Raw genomic sequence first — 16,513 nt, 5'->3', positions numbered from 1 at the left:
AACTATAGTACATAGTAGTTGGTAAATGACACAATCTAATTTAGGCTCATTATACTCATTATTATCAAAAGTATCCAATATGAGGACCGGTAAAATACCCAATCAACCCATCTCCAATCAAGGATATATTTGTTGGTAGATCTAAAAAGAGATTGTATAATCAAATTGTAATGTGTATGATGAGCTTTGGATTCACCAACAACTCTGTTGTGCAAGATTCACCTAAACAATACATTCAGGTTATATACAATCCAACAGGACACAATTACTACACAGTCTTAGGCAAATCCAAAGCTGACTCAACACTTCAGAATTTTGGCTGTACAATCAGACTGAAAAATGTGTGGCCAGCTTTAGATTTGCCAATTACAGTATGCGTGGCTACCTTAAGCCTAGTACATTAGCATTTTTTTTGTTCAACCCTGCAAGCTGAGCAAAATAAAACTGACAGCCCCAGAGGAGCCGCTGTACTAATATTATCATTAATATTATTATACAGGATTTATATAGCGCCAACAGTGTGCGCAGTGCTTTACAACATTAGAGCAGACAGTACAGTTACAATACTAACCATGCAATGTTAGTACAGTGATCTCTTCCGCTGTGTTATTGTGTTCTGATAGAGGGACGGCCCCCTGCCAGAACACCCCGATCAGCACTCTCAGCCATTGGCTGAGAGTGCTGATCAGGCTTCTGTTGGACCAGCTGCAGTACACATGGGCCAAATGTGGGCCGGTTTCTATTAAATCTGCTAATACCGCCCGACATTCAGCCTGTGTGTACTAGGCTTAAAGTGGTTGTAAACCCACTCTTACAACTTGCACCTACAGGTAAGCCTAGATTAAGGCTTACCTGCAGGTGCAAGAAATATCTCCTTAACCCACACGGTTAAGGAGATATTTGCAGAAAACACTGTACCGATGTCTACGGCGCATGTGTGCTGTAGACAATGGCGCAGGCGCACGGAGCACCCCGGCATTGTGATTATGCCGGGATTATGCTGGTCCAGCGCTCATGCGCAAGATTGTGCTGGTCCCACGCAGTGACGTCATCGCTGCTTCGGCCAATCACAGCGTCGGAGCGGCGATACCCAGAAGAAGCGCGGAGGGGACATGGCGGCGCCGGAGGAGGGGAACGAGAAGCGCTTTGGGGGCTTCGATCTCGGGTAAGTCATTGATAATGAGCTAGTATGCTATGCATACTAGCTCATGCCTTTCTTTTGCAGGGATTTTTTTTTTTTTTGAGGAAAAAATAAATAAAATCGCCTTTACTTCCTCTTTAAGGAAGCTTGCTTGGGAGAATTACAACACACACAGCAATGCAAAGGAAACCGTTACTGTATTGAACTGAATTATTCTAGAAAAGATAAAGAAAGTTGGTGCCATCGAACAGGGTGTCTTTAACTTTTGACACCAGAGGAGATCGCAGGAACACGACGTAAAAAAACGGCGCATGCTCAGAAGCAAGTTATGAGACGGGAGCGCTCGTTCTAGTAAAACTACCGTTCATAATGGAGTAAGCACATTCATCACGCTGTAACAGAAAAAAAAGCGTGAATTGTCTTTTACTAACAAGGAATCAGCTAAAGCAGCCCAAAGGCGAATGGAACTTCCCCTTTATAGTGCGATTCCTGTGCGTTTCCTGCATCGCATTAGTGTGAATCATGGCTGAAAATGTATCATATTGATACAGAGGCAGCTATTGCTGAAACTACTACCTTGGCAGACATACTGATCCAATAACTTCAGTACTTTCACTGACTGAAAACAAGTATACAAGTTTCAGCTTTTCTTGAGATTCTTGATCTGCATGCTTGCTCCAGATCAGTAAATTGGAAAGTACCCGAGCCACAGACAATCCTACATGGCAGCCTCTGTATTCCTCTCGGTACAGACTAGACCTCCCCAATACATCTGCAATATATTACAAAGCCAATAAAAGAGCAATACTTACTTTGCTACAATACAGCATCCATAGCTCATAGAGTCTTTCCCGGGATGCCATCCCGTGGCCTCTGCTCCAAGCTTTCTCAGACAAATCTATTTCAGAACCAGTTCCTCCACATTGTATAGACTTTTATCCTCAGCCCTTCACATTTATGTTGCCGATGATGTACTGCCACCAAACAAACAAATAAGCAAGTTGTGCTTGGATCAAAGCAGCAGAAAACCAGCTCAGCAGGACTTGGACATGCTTAGCGAAGCTAGCATTCTATTGTAATCCTCATATGGGTGGGCACAATCAGACCACTGAAAACACAGGTAGTTAGTCCAGAGCTTCTCAATACAAAATTAACTTAATGTCCTTGCCTCGGATTCCAAAAGGTCTTCATAGGGCTCAGTGTTAGGTGATGTCACATGCATTATCCGCTGAGAAAACGTTTGGCACACACATCAGGAAGTTCTGTTAGTCTATGCGGGGAGGACTATGCGACACCTGGGTGCTGAGTCACCTAAAAGAAAAGAAAACAATTCTCATTAAATAAAAAAACAAGCAAAGAAAGAAAAAGGGACAGGAACAAACAACTTTTACTCCTCGAGTAGATTAAGTAAACATTAGTGTCTGCAGATGTATGTTCTTAACACACGTGCGTGTGAGAAGGGAACTGTCAGCTATCATCAGTATGTACATAGCCAGCAATTCCCCAATACAATTGTTTGCCAAGTAGAACTATACGCAAAACTTTTTTTTTTCATTTTGGATAGAGTAATGCCCTGTACACAAGATCGGAATTTCCCATAGCATTTTCTCCCATCGGAAAAAAATAAAACATGTCCTATTTCTAAACTCAGACGGAAAATAGTCCGATGGGGCCCACACATGGTCGTAATATCCGATGAAAAAATTCCGTCTGATTTGTGTATGTGTACAAGGCATTAGGGGAGTTATAACCCCTGTCAGATTTTTTATTTCCTTCATCTGTGCCCCATTGCGGAGATTTCCTCTCACTTCCTGTCCCATATAAAAACCAGGAAGTGAGAAGAGATCCCTGTATATTAAAAGTAATTCCTCCCCCCCCCCCACGGGTCACTAGAAACTAGTGTCCCCATTGAAAGATTTTCCCCTCTGTTACTTTCCTGAGGACAACCCAAAATTTGGGATTTTCTTTACTTTTGCTTTCAATGATAATGGTAAACAGGGCAGAGAGAGGACAAATCTCCTTAACGGGGGCACAGACAGCAAAAGAAAACGAATGCCCTGCACACACGATAGGATATCTGATGGAATCTAATCCGATGGATTTTTTCGTCGGATATCCGATGAAGATGACTTTCATCAGTCTTGCCTACACACCATCAGTCAAAAATCCAACCGTGTCCAACGCCGTGACGTAAAACACAACGACGTGCTGAGAAAAATGAAGTTCAATGCTTCCGAGCATGCGTCGACTTGTTTCTGAGCATGTGTGGATTTTTGACCGATGGACTTCCACACAGACGATCGTTTTTTTCTATTGTTTTTTTATCCATAGGAAAAATTTAAAGCATGTTCTATTTTTTTTCACCGATGGAAAACAAACCGATGAGTCCCTGTACACACAATCGGTTTGTCCGATGAAAACGGTCCCCGCTGTCTTCTGGGAAACACACAGGTCCCAGAAGACAGCGGGAACCAGTGAGGACGCACAGAGCGACTCATGCATGCGCAGTAGGGAACTGGGAAGTGAAGCCGCAACTCTTCACTTCCTGATTCCCTCACGAGGATGGCGGCGGGGGCAGCTGAGAGCCGAGCGATTGATCGGCTTTGCCTGCCAACATCGCGGGCACCCTGGACAGGTAAGTGTCCATTTATTAAAAGTCGGCAGCTGCAGCATTTGTTGCTGCTGGCTTTTAATTTTTTTTTTTTTTTTTTAGGCGGACCTTCGCTTTAAAGTACCATTAAACCCAAATCATCAAAAATGTCAATACATGTTATTACATTGGGTTCATACTCGCTCATCCACTAAAGCATTTGTTTTCTGTAGGCTGCAAAAATCCTTGATCCTGCTGTTCACTGTCCCTCCCTCCTTGTCTGTGTCCCTGCTGCTGCCCGAGGTTGTTTGGACCAGCTGTTGATATCTACTGAGCATGCTCCAGTTTCAGTTCCATTCTAAGCTGTACATTTGCTCCTTTTTCTTATTTGTGCAGCTTGTGTGACTATACTGTACAGTCACATGTGTGGATGTATACACAGTGGTAAATGACTCGGCCACAGTATAGCAGCAGTGGAAAAATTGTTGCACCCATCCCATGTAGTTCAGGCTCCGTGTAACAAGATGTCCGCTGCTGCTTTATTGTGGCAGAGTGCAGGGTGTACCAAGATGGGTGTCGCAGAGGCAGCATAGAAAAATAAATCCTCTCCTCAGTCTTCTGCTTATAAGTGCCAGCCATCAATCAGTGACATCTCTTAGTGCCATCCATCAGTGCCCATCCAGCCATCAGTGTGTGCCACCTGTGTGTGCCCATCAGTGCGTGCCACCTGTGCGTGCCCATCAGTGCCACCTATCAGTGCTCATCACTCAGTCCCATCTATCAGTGCCAGCCAGTCAGTGCCACCTATCAGTAATGCCTTATCAATCAGTGCTAGATCTGGGCGATTATTTTCCCTAAAAAATATCTGCGATTTTTTTTATAAAAAAAACTTGATTTATAATTTGAATCTATTTTTTATTTACTTTTTGATGGACACCATGTCGGTCCTGAGGAACTGCGGGCAGGAGTTTTTAGGCGAAGCCGTGGATTTGGCCTAGTCTGCGGCTTCCGACCTCGCGGTCTAGGCTGAAGCCGCGGCCTCGCCTAAAAACTACTGCCTGCAGCTCTTCAGGACCAGCGCCAGTCCTGTGGAAAAAAAATCGATTTGGTCAAAATCTGAATTGATTTGACCTACCAACTCGATTTTGCACAGCCCTAATCAGTGCCACCTATCAGTGCTGCATATCAGTGCCACCAGGTTTGAAAACTGTCATTAAAAAAAAAAAAAAAAGTATCGGTAATCGGTATTGGCGAGTATTTGAAAAAAAGGATCAGTACTTGTACTCGGTCTTAAAAAAGTGGTATCGGGACCACCCTACTAGAAACTTCTCCCTCAGAACTTTCCCTGAGGACAGGAAAGACCTGGGAAATGTCATGAGAACTCTGAATAGCAATGATTAAATAGGGTATTCAGATGATTTTTTATATTAAAATTAAATACAGTGGCATGCTCTTTATACTAAAATAGAAGGGATAAATGGCAATTAAAGTGGTTGTAAACCCTCACATGTACCCAGTGACGTGACTGGCCTCAGGCGATGCACAGAGATAAAATGTACTGATCTGCAGTCTTCTCCACATCTGTTCAAGATGCGGAATTCTAAAGCTTGTCTGAGAGTTCAGGAAAAAAGGGGGCAGAGAGGAAGCTGAAGTCGCAATCTGCAGAGCTCAGTGAGGAGAGCTCTGACAGCTGATTGGATGGAAGGGACAAACCCCCCTTCACACAGGAACAGAGTTGAGGCTGTCAATCATCTTGAAGTCCCGCCCCTATCACCTTTTGTATCTTGGTGTCAGGAGACAAGTACACACTATTGAGGGTGGTGCTTTGTTCATATTTCATGTCTGAGGTTTACAACCACTTTAAACATTGTATGTTGAGTGTCACTTTATGGAATGATTTGGCGGTTTACCACCCTCTCTCCAACAATGCCTGTTCACCTAAAAATCTATTATTCCAAACTTTCTGTCTGTAGGCTCTTCTAGCCAGAACTCTTGCTGTGTTTTATATATGTGGGTAAGCCATGTCTGTACAGCCTCATGTCACTTTATACAGAACAGTGACTGCTACTAAAACATTGTGCATAGCGTTGTACCACTTTCTAATATTTTACTAGCATTAGAGCTTCAAACATACAGCAATTCTGTTCCCTTGCCTCTTTTCAGGATAACAATGGTCAATGAACTTTTTTATTACTTGCCTCTAGTCTTAAATGTGCAGAAATAAAAAAAAGAAAGCAGAATTCTTATTTGCGCTCAGTCCACGAAGCTGGCACTGATGTTGTTAATGGCAAACAGACTTCCAAGCAGAGGGATGAGAAGAATTTGCTGCATCCAGAGAGACAGAGATATGCAACAGGGCAGATTCCTTTGCATCAGCTGTAAGCATGGCGGGCTGCGGGCAGGGAACAATTCCAGCATGTGACTTTAACTCATTAATGGACAGATGGCACGGCTGTGGTAATTATTATTAGAGGTAAATTAGAATATCTAAGACACAATGAAAAAATGTTCAACATGCTATTTTGCACATTCACATGACAGTACCAGGGCCGGGTTAACATAGGGGCTATTGGAGCTGCAGCTCCAGGCCCCTTCCTCAAGATAGGCCCATTTGCCCCAAAAAAAGATCAACTTTGAGGATTGTAGCTCGGCGACCAGGGGTCACAGAGACTACACATTTGGGGGGTATGTAGCTAAAAACCCACCCCACCAATGGTTAAAATATGGGGCTGCTATCAGCAAGCAGCCTGTCGGAAGCTACATACAGAGTGGCCAGTTTAAATACAAGCTGACACACTGCAGCAAAAAGAAAGAAGAAAGAAGAAAGAAGAAAGCAGAAAAAAAGAAAAGCAGGACCTGCGCTTTCCTGTATTTGACACACTGCAGCAGACTGAGAGGATGAGATCAAAGTGCTTTTAATAATTATTTGTATATTACTTATGGTAATTAACCCCTTGCCACCCAGGCCAATTCTGACACTTCTCTCCTACATATAAAAATAATCATTTGTTTTTTTGCTAGAAAATTACTCAGAACCCTCAAAACATACACACACACACACACACATATATATTTAAAATCATCCCAGAGCATCAGCGTTGTGAATGAAGCCAGCAGTAAAGAAAGAAAGCAGCTGCGGGGGAGCCGCATAAGCCGAAGCTTCCTGTATAGCACCGCCTCCTGTCACAGGTGGAGTGATACCAAATATGGGCATATCTGTTCTGCAGTTATTACTGTGCTGCTTTCAAACTGATCAGCAGATGCACCGCCCACCTCCAATCGATCCACTAAAAAAAAAAAAAAAAAAAAAAACAGAAGAGGCTCCATCCCCTTCCGCCTGGGTGGGTTAGATCGAAGGGCCCATAGAGTAGAGTGGGCTGTGTCTTCTCTCGATATGCAGAGTGGACATGGACCTGTCATCTGCCCGATCCACTCACTGTGGCCCACGACCGGTTACCAAGTCACTTAAGTGGCCCTTGCTCTTGGGTATCCCTACTGTAAAGGCTTTTAAAATGTTGCACCATGGATAGTAAAATTTACGCAGTTTGTTGACATTGCACGGGCATGCGCAATATTAAAGCATGACATGTTTGGTAACTATTTACTCAGTGCAACATCATTATTTATATAAAAATTGGGTTATGTGTTGTGTTTTTTTTTTTGCATTGCAATTAAGAAAAAGTGTACTTCTTCCCAAAAAAAAGCCGCTGCGCTAATACCTTGTGTCATAAAAAATGTAAAAAAACACCATTTTATTCTAGGGTCTCTGCTTTAAAAGAAATATACAGTTTATAAGGTTTGGGGATTTAACTAATTTTCTAGCTAAAGAATACCAGTTACAACTTGTAGACAAAAAGTGTCAGAAAAAATGCCTGGGGTCTTTAATTGGATAATAATTTTTTCTGGCCATTGAAATAATGAACTAGTTCAAGCACTTGATAGGCTTAGCATTAACGTGCATTTAGACGCATTACAGCATTTTTTCTGCCAATAAGCTGCTGCTCCTGGATGTGCTGGCATTGGGTTTTTCTTTTTGAACTGTAAACGCCTATTTGTGCATGGAACCCACACCAAAGGATTAGGGGTGCCGCTCCAGGCTCGTTTGCCCAAATCCAGGAACCCCTGCTGAGGGTGCAGGCTAGGAGAGCAATTGCTGCAATTCCTGAATCGCTGCAAAACGAGAGACGCACTTGTGATCCCCGTTAATTTTAATGGCACCCATATCGCTGCGTCATTTTGCCACAATTGTCGCCCCACGAATCGTGGTAAAAAAATAAAAGAAAAACACACCAACAGAATGGCTGGACGCTTGTCGCCCAAAAGAAGTTGATAAGCCTCTCGCAATTCTGTTTGTGCGATTTCACCATGATTTGTCGGGCGACAATCACTGCAAAATCCATGCTTTTATTTGGGTGCCATTGAAAGTAACAGACAATGCAAGGGCGTCCTGCGACTTGTGGCGATTTGGAATCGCAAACAGAATTGCGGCGATTCCTCCCGCAATCCGGAAAGCCATGGTGTGAATGGAGCCTAAGGCTGGGTTCACACTACTACACTACTTTGCTCTGCTACATTGGTCCTACATTTATCCTACATTGGTCCTACATCCATCCTACTTTCATGAACAGGATACTACTTTGGTCCGACTTCAATGATATTCAATGGGCCTGAAGTAGGATCAATGTAGGACCAAAAGTAGTACAGGGAGCATTTTCAAAGTCGGACCGACTTGTGTAGGACGCTACAAGACGCTCTCATAGGGAAACATTGAACACAGAGCAAAGTAGGATGAAAGTAGTGTAGTAGTGTGAACCCAGCCTTATAAAGAAGGAACACCCCAGGTGCTGCACTTTGACAAAGCCCAACAGTCTCTATAGTAAAAGCAGCCCAGGTTTCAGCCAAGCCAGGTGGCCCGGGCAGAACCTGGGCTGAGGCTGCTTTTACTATAGAGGCTGTTGGGCTTTGTTGAAGTGTGGCACCTGAAGTGTTCCTTCTTCATATGTGGGCATGGATAAATAGGCTAACATGGAGGGGCCTTTGGATGCAGAAACTAGAAACAGCAGATGCCCCTAAAAGTAGCATTTTTAATGCTCAGTGTGCATGGGGCCGGGGGACAATCCTTCAACAGGGCAATAAGCTTGGTTTTGCGTCTTTTGGGCAGAACATGTGAAGCTCAGAACTAAGTGACCAACTCTTCACTGAATGGCAGTTTGCTGTATTTAGTATATTGTCATTTGCTGTTGTAACGGACAGGTGGCCGCCTACATATGGCCTGTCACTCTTTTAGAGCCAACACCATTACATCTGATCTATCAATCAAGTGGACCTATACTAACACTTTAAGGCTGGGTTCACACTATGACAGTAGTACGACTTTCATCCTACTATGCTCTGCGACATTGATCCTACATTGGTCCAACATCCATCCAACTTTCATGAACAGGATACTACTTTGATCCGACTTTGTGATAGTCTGACTTGTTCTTTGACCAATCAAAACAATCCCAGAGTGAGATAAATTCCTTTTACTGCTGCTGTAATCACAAGGCTCCTACTTTGATCCGACTTCAATGATATTCAATGGGCTGAAGTAGGATCAAAGTCGGACCAGTTAAGACGGCTCGAAACATTGATTTTCACACGTAATGCGACATGAGCTCCCAATGTCGGAGCGTTTGTCTTACCAGTGTGAACCCGGCCTAAAGCAGAGTTCTACCCAAAAGTGGAAGTTCAGCTTTAAGGACTCCTGAACCCCTGCCATGCCACATTTGGCACAACATTTTTTTTGGGGGGGGGGGGGGAGCGGGTACCTAGCTTTGACATGTACCCAGTTCTCCTCCACCCTCCTGGGACATGTCACAGGTCCCAGAAGATTGCACCGCCATTCAAGACTCACGCATGCACAGTGCGCATCCAGCTGTGAAGCCACAAGCTGTCACAGCCGGGTGCCTACACTAGTAATGCCAGACTCAGGGAGCGAACCGAGGACTACACCATAAGAACAATCATAGCGGCAGTTCAGCCGCTTAATCGTTCTTACAGACAAGGGGGTCCCTCCGGTGCTTCTACTGGCTCACCCATGACTCTCGGAGGCCTGGGCGCGACGTTATGACATCACGCCCGGTCTGGCGGAAGTTTTTTTTTTAGTTAATTTTTTTTTATTTGATTTTGAAATGACTGGTACATCAAACAGTAATTTAGACAGGTAACCATATTACAGTATAGAAACAAGAGAAAGAGCAAAAACAGCAATCTACCATCCATACTGAGCATATTCTTAGCTTGTATAACCGGATGTACCTGATGTCTTCTAACCCTGTATCCGATCTCCCCCCCCCCCCTCCCCCTAACTGCCTAAAGGAGCGTACTACCCCATTAATTAATCCGCTGGCGGAAGTTAACAATGCCGGTGGACTTGGCAGGAAAGGCAAAAAAAAATTTTTTGGGGGGGGGGGGGTCTCAGGCTTTCCAGCCTGGGAGGAGAGATGTGGGACCCCACATCTCTCCATAAAGAGGACCTGTCACAATCTATTCCTATTTCAATGGGTGTTTACATTCCTTGTAATAGGAATAAAAGTGATCAAATATTTTTTTTAAAGGGGAAAGTGTAAAAAATAAATAAACAATAAAATAAAATGAACTAAAGCGCCCCTGTATGCAGAAGAGAACGCATACGTATGTTCACACCACACATGCGAGGTATTACCGTGAACATTACGAGAGCAAGAATTCTAGCCCAAGACCTCCTCTGTAACTCAGGTAACCTGTAAAAAAATGTAAGCGCTGCCAATAGAGATTTTTAGATAGCAAAGTTTGGCGCCATTCCATTAACGTTCGCAATTTTAAAGTGTGACATGTTGGGTATCGATTTGCTCAGCGTAACATCATCCTCCACATTATACATTTTATTTTATTCACAAAACAATTTTGTCATGTTACAACCAAAAAGCGTAAATGTATTTTATTGGGGTTTTATGTAGAGGTCGACCGATGTGGAGTTTTCTCTGGCCAATGCTGATATTCAGTGAAGGTGCAATAACAACATTGGGGGAGGGGGGGGACAGTTCCCTACTGAGCATGTGCGAAGGGCGCTGTGCTTTGTGAATGGCTTTGCGTGAATGTATGTTATTGTTGCCAGCTGCCGCTGGTCTATTCAGATGGCCGGAAGTTGGCTGTGCGGAAGTGCCTATCAGAGCCAGCAGCTAATAGGCTTTGCGAGTACAGCCCTCGGCTCCCGGATGTCTCCACGGGGGGTGCATCCCTTGGATAAGACTGACGGCCGTCTCAGCCAATCAGGTTCCCCGATTCTGGTTATCGGTAACCTGATTGGCTGAAGCGTCACCAAGGCGGGAGAAGAAGACATCAAGGGACGTGGCAGGAGTAAGGTAAGTGCATTTTACAGGGCGACAATGGGCACAGAGGTATCAATGGGCACAGTGGGCACAGTGGCGACAAAGGGCACCGTGGCATCAATGGGCACAGTGGCGACAAAGGGCACAGTGGTGACAAAGGGCACAGTGGCAACAATTAAAAGGCACAGTGACATGCACAGTGGCAACTATGGGCACAGTGGCGACAATTAAAGGGCACAGTGGCGACAATTGAGGGGCACAGTGGCTGCGTTTGATGGCATGGCACAGTGGTGCCAATTGATGGCATAGTGACTGCATTTGATGGCATGGCACAGTGGTGACAAATGATGGCACAGTGGCTGCTATTTTTTTCTTTTCTTTTGCGCCCCCCAAAAATTTTGAGCACCAGCCGCCACTGATCAGGTGTAATGAGAGTGTGACCCTACAATGTATCAGGTTTGATGAGAGTGTCACTCTACAATGTATCAGGTGTGAGGGGTCTGTCATCCTACAATGTATCAGGTGTGATGAGAGTGTCACTCTACAATGTATCAGGTGTGAGGGGTCTGTCATCCTACAATGTATCAGGTGTGATGAGAGTGTCACTCTACAATGTATCAGGTGTGATGAGAGTGTCACCCTACAATGTATCAGGTGTGATGAGAGTGTCACCCTACAATGTATCGGGTGTGATGAGAGTGTCACTCTACAATGTATCGGGTGTGATGAGAGTGTCACCCTACAATGTATCAGGTGTGATGAGAGTGTCACCCTACAATGTATCAGGTGTGATGAGAGAGTCACCCTACAATGTATCAGGTGTGATGAGAGTGTCACCCTACAATGTATCAGGTGTGATGAGAGAGTCACCCTACAATGTATCAGGTGTGATGAGAGAGTCACCCTACAATGTATCAGGTGTGATGAGAGTGTCACCCTACAATGTATCAGGTGTGATGAGAGTGTCACCCTACAATGTATCAGGTGTGATGAGAGTGTCACCCTACAATGTATCAGGTGTGATGAGAGAGTCACCCTACAATGTATCAGGTGTGATGAGAGTGTCACCCTACAATGTATCAGGTGTGATGAGAGAGTCACCCTACAATGTATCAGGTGTGATGAGAGAGTCACCCTACAATGTATCAGGTGTGATGAGTGTCACTCTACAATGTATCAGGTGTGAGGTCGGTGTCACCCTACAATGTATCAGGTGTGAGGTCGGTGTCACCCTACAATGTATCAGGTGTGATGAGTGTCACTCTACAATGTATCGGGTGTGAGGACGGTGTCACCCTACAATGTATCAGGTGTGAGGTCGGTGTCACCCTACAATGTATCAGGTGTGAGGTCGGTGTCACCCTACAATGTATCAGGTGTGATGAGAGTGTCACCCTACAATGTATCAGGTGTGATGAGAGTGTCACCCTACAATGTATCAGGTGTGAGGTCGGTGTCACCCTACAATGTATCAGGTGTGAGGTCGGTGTCACCCTACAATGTATCAGGTGTGATGAGAGTGTCACCCTACAATGTATCAGGTGTGAGGTCGGTGTCACCCTACAATGTATCAGGTGTGAGGTCGGTGTCACCCTACAATGTATCAGGTGTGATGAGAGTGTCACCCTACAATGTATCAGGTGTGATGAGAGTGTCACTCTACAATGTATCAGGTGTGATGAGAGAGTCACCCTACAATGTATCAGGTGTGATGAGTGTCACTCTACAATGTATCAGGTGTGATGAGAGTGTCACCCTACAATGTATCAGGTGTGATGAGTGTCACCCTACAATGTATCAGGTGTGATGAGTGTCACCCTACAATGTATCAGGTGTGATGAGAGAGTCACCCTACAATGTATCAGGTGTGATGAGTGTCACTCTACAATGTATCAGGTGTGATGAGAGTGTCACCCTACAATGTATCAGGTGTGATGAGTGTCACCCTACAATGTATCAGGTGTGATGAGTGTCACCCTACAATGTATCAGGTGTGATGAGAGAGTCACCCTACAATGTATCAGGTGTGATGAGTGTCACCCTACAATGTATCAGGTGTGATGAGTGTCACCCTACAATGTATCAGGTGTGATGAGTGTCACCCTACAATGTATCAGGTGTGAGGTCGGTGTCACTCTACAATGTATCAGGTGTGAGGACGGTGTCACCCTACAATGTATCAGGTGTGATGAGTGTCACTCTACAATGTATCAGGTGAGATGAGAGTGTCACCCTACAATGTATCAGGTGTGATGAGAGTCACCCTACAATGTATCAGGTGTGATGAGAGTGTCACCCTACAATGTATCAGGTGTGATGAGAGTGTCACCCTACAATGTATCAGGTGTGATGAGTGTCACCCTACAATGTATCAGGTGTGATGAGTGTCACCCTACAATGTATCAGGTGTGATGAGTGTCACCCTACAATGTATCAGGTGTGAGGTCGGTGTCACTCTACAATGTATCAGGTGTGAGGACGGTGTCACTCTACAATGTATCAGGTGTGATGAGTGTCACTCTACAATGTATCAGGTGTGAGGACGGTGTCACCCTACAATGTATCAGGTGTGATGAGTGTCACTCTACAATGTATCAGGTGTGAGGACGGTGTCACCCTACAATGTATCAGGTGTAGAAGTTCCCATACTGAGGTCGGTGTGTGAGGAGGAGGCTCTAGGAGTCGCTCTCCCATGTCCCAGTGTAGCCGGGCTGCTCTCTGTACGCAGAGCCTCTGACAGGCACTTCGTGTCCCCTCTTCTCTCCTCTGACAGTCTCTCCTCCCCCTCCACATCAGCACAGGCCGGAAGCGGACATTCGCCGTACAACTTACATCTGCTGTGTGTGGCCGGTCCCGGTGTGGGTCCTCCGCTGCCAGTCTCCGGTCACTGTGTCCCCGGGGCGGCGCCGAGCCCTGCGCGTTCCCGCACACTCACGACCTGTCACCCCACAAGCGCGCAGCAGGCGGTCCCTCTAGGCTCCGCCCCTCGTGACTCGTCGGTCTGGACACGCCCCATTCCCCGCCCTCTCTGTGCTCTGCTGAGTGAAACAGGTTGTGTTCTGTGTGAGAGGAGACAGGAGAGTGCCGAGCAATGGGACGCTGTGTGTGTATCCAGCGTGTGTCATATATACATGTGTGTGTGTATACAATGTCCTTCCTCTCTGCTGCAGGGAAATTCTTCGAACACGAGGAGGCACATGCATTTGTTTTCAAGTGAAGGTGTACATAGACAGTACTGGTTATGGGGAATAACTCAGCACAGAGTTACTTACCTGCTTACTACACTTACCTTTCCGGCAGCCTGTTTGCTAATACAATACTTCTTCACTGCTCCTGCAGGTATTACCACCGTACAGAATTATAATAGTGCCCACGGTATGCACAGCGCCAGTGGCGTCACTAGGGTTGGTGTCACCCGGTGCGGTAAAACATGGTGTCACCCCCCTCTGTCTAGGCTGCCCAGCACCAAGCAGGCAGGGCACGGGGCGCACCCCAAACCAGCCCCTGTAAATGATAGTATAGGGCAGTATAGTGGCAGGTTAGGGTAGTATAGAGTGGCAGGTTGGTGTAGTGGGGTGGTATAGGACAGGTTAAGGTGGTATAGGGCATGTTGGGGTGATATAGGGTAGTTTGGGGTGGTATACGGCAAGTTAGGGTTGCATAGGGCAGGTTGAGGTGGTATAGCGCAAGTTAGGGTGGTACAGGGCAGGTTGGGGTGGTATAGTGCAAGTTAGGGTGGCATAGGGCAAGTTGGGATGGCATGGGAAAGGTTGGGGTGGTACAGGGCAAGTTAGGGTGGCATTGGGCAGGTTTGGGTGGTATAGGGCAAGTTATGGCGGCATAGGGCAGATTGGGGTGGTACAGGGCAAGTTAGGGTGGCACAGGGAAAGTTGGGGTGGCATGGGAAAGTTTGGGGTGGTACAGGGCAGGCTGTGGTGGCACAGGGCAGGCTGGGGTGGTACAGGGCTGTTTGGTGGGTACAGGGCAGGCTGGGGTGGTATAGGGCTGTTTGGGGTGGTACAGGGCAGGCTGGGGTGGTACAGGGCAGGCTGGGTGATACAGGGCAGGCTGGGGTGGTACAGGGCTGGGGGGGTACAGGGCAGGCTGGGGTGGTATATGGCTGTTTGGGGTGGTACAGGGCAGGCTGGGTTATACAGGGCAGGCTGGGGTGGTACAGGGCTGTTTGGGGAGGTATAGGGCTGTTTGGGGTGGTACAGGGCAGGCTGGGGTGGTACAGGGCTGTTTGGGGAGGTATAGGGCTGTTTGGGGTGATACAGGGCAGGCTGGGGTGGTACAGGGCAGGCTGGGGTGGTACAGGACAGGCTGGGATTGCACAGGGCAGGCTGGGCATGTCAGCTAAAAAAAAAAAAGGGATGTGTCACCCCTCTAGCGGGTGTCACCAGGTGCGGACCGCACCCCCCGCACCCCCCTAGCAATGCCACTGCACATCGCTTTACTGTGGGGGGTGTATGCGATAGGCTGCGCACACTTATGGAGGCATCATAGTTACCATACAGGGGTTTAGAGGGACCTGCTTACAATCTAAAAAATGGGTGGGTTGAATACTTGTCTCCCCCACTGCACACTGTTGTTTCTCCCACTGGCTTGTATGCCCTGCAGTGATGTATGAGGTGGTGGGAGAGACCACATCTCGCGGAGGGGGAGGCAGGCAATACACACCCAGATAGGTGGAGTAGGGCGAGCAGTGAAGAGACGGTCAATCTATATACAATTAAAAACATTTTTTTTAAACATTTTTTAGTTAAACGTAATTAAAAAAAAAAATTACATCTTATTCATTTATACAAATAAAGTACCCTTTTCTTTCTTCCTTTTTCACTCTTTTATTCATTTCTTTATTCTTATTTTATTATTTAGATCTATTTATTATTTTTAAATTTTTATATTTGTATTCATATATACAGTATATATATATTTTTCATATATTATGCTTCCTTTCTTTTTTCATTTACATGTATGATAGGAAGGTACGTATTTAAAAAAAAAATGGGTGAAGCAAAGTGTTTATTTATAAAAATTGTTTACGGATTGACATCCTTTGCATTCATTTTAATTTTGTCCATGGGAATTTGGCCATCATTGCTGCATTTCGATGGGGATTTATTCTATGATCGCTATTATTGTTTGATTGGTTCAACAAGAGGAAGGGGACTCCTCTATTGTATTTAAAGCAGAGTTACAACTACATTAATCAATTTTTAAAATAAATATATTTCATGAGGCAATATATTGTATATCTGTGTTCACCTACTTTTTTCAAATCCGCCACCGCCAATCTCCCGAGCTTTAGTAGAAAGACACATTTAAAAAAAAATGTTCTTGGACGTTCTCATTTTGCTTGTGGGTATGTGAAGCCCACAAGCACTTACTTTCTGGATACTGTTGATGATCTGCGACCATCGTGCACCG

The 16,513-nt window shown here is 45.5% G+C and overlaps 1 protein-coding gene across 4 annotated transcripts in view; it reads right to left on the bottom strand.

The window, feature by feature from the left end:
• NBEAL1 (neurobeachin like 1) overlaps positions 1-14,049 on the bottom strand; it is a 243,708-nt gene extending 229,659 nt beyond the window's left edge. For 2 of the 4 annotated variants that reach the window (XM_040357247.1, XM_040357248.1), the window contains exons 1-2: positions 13,916-14,049; positions 1,954-2,452 (exon numbers count right to left, since the gene is read on the bottom strand). In XM_040357247.1, the coding sequence (XP_040213181.1) occupies positions 1,954-2,004 (51 nt within the window). In that variant the 5' untranslated portion in view covers positions 2,005-2,452; positions 13,916-14,049. The remainder of the gene's footprint in view (positions 1-1,953; positions 2,453-13,915) is intronic. The other 2 variants (XM_040357245.1, XM_040357246.1) reach the window with 1 other exon arrangement.
• Positions 14,050-16,513: the final 2,464 nt, after the last annotated feature.

This window comes from Rana temporaria, chromosome 6 (genome assembly GCF_905171775.1).
Source record: "Rana temporaria chromosome 6, aRanTem1.1, whole genome shotgun sequence".
NCBI lineage: Eukaryota > Metazoa > Chordata > Amphibia > Anura > Ranidae > Rana > Rana temporaria.
The sequence above is the reverse complement of the archived record's forward strand: the minus strand, read 5'-3'. Positions and strand labels throughout refer to the sequence as shown.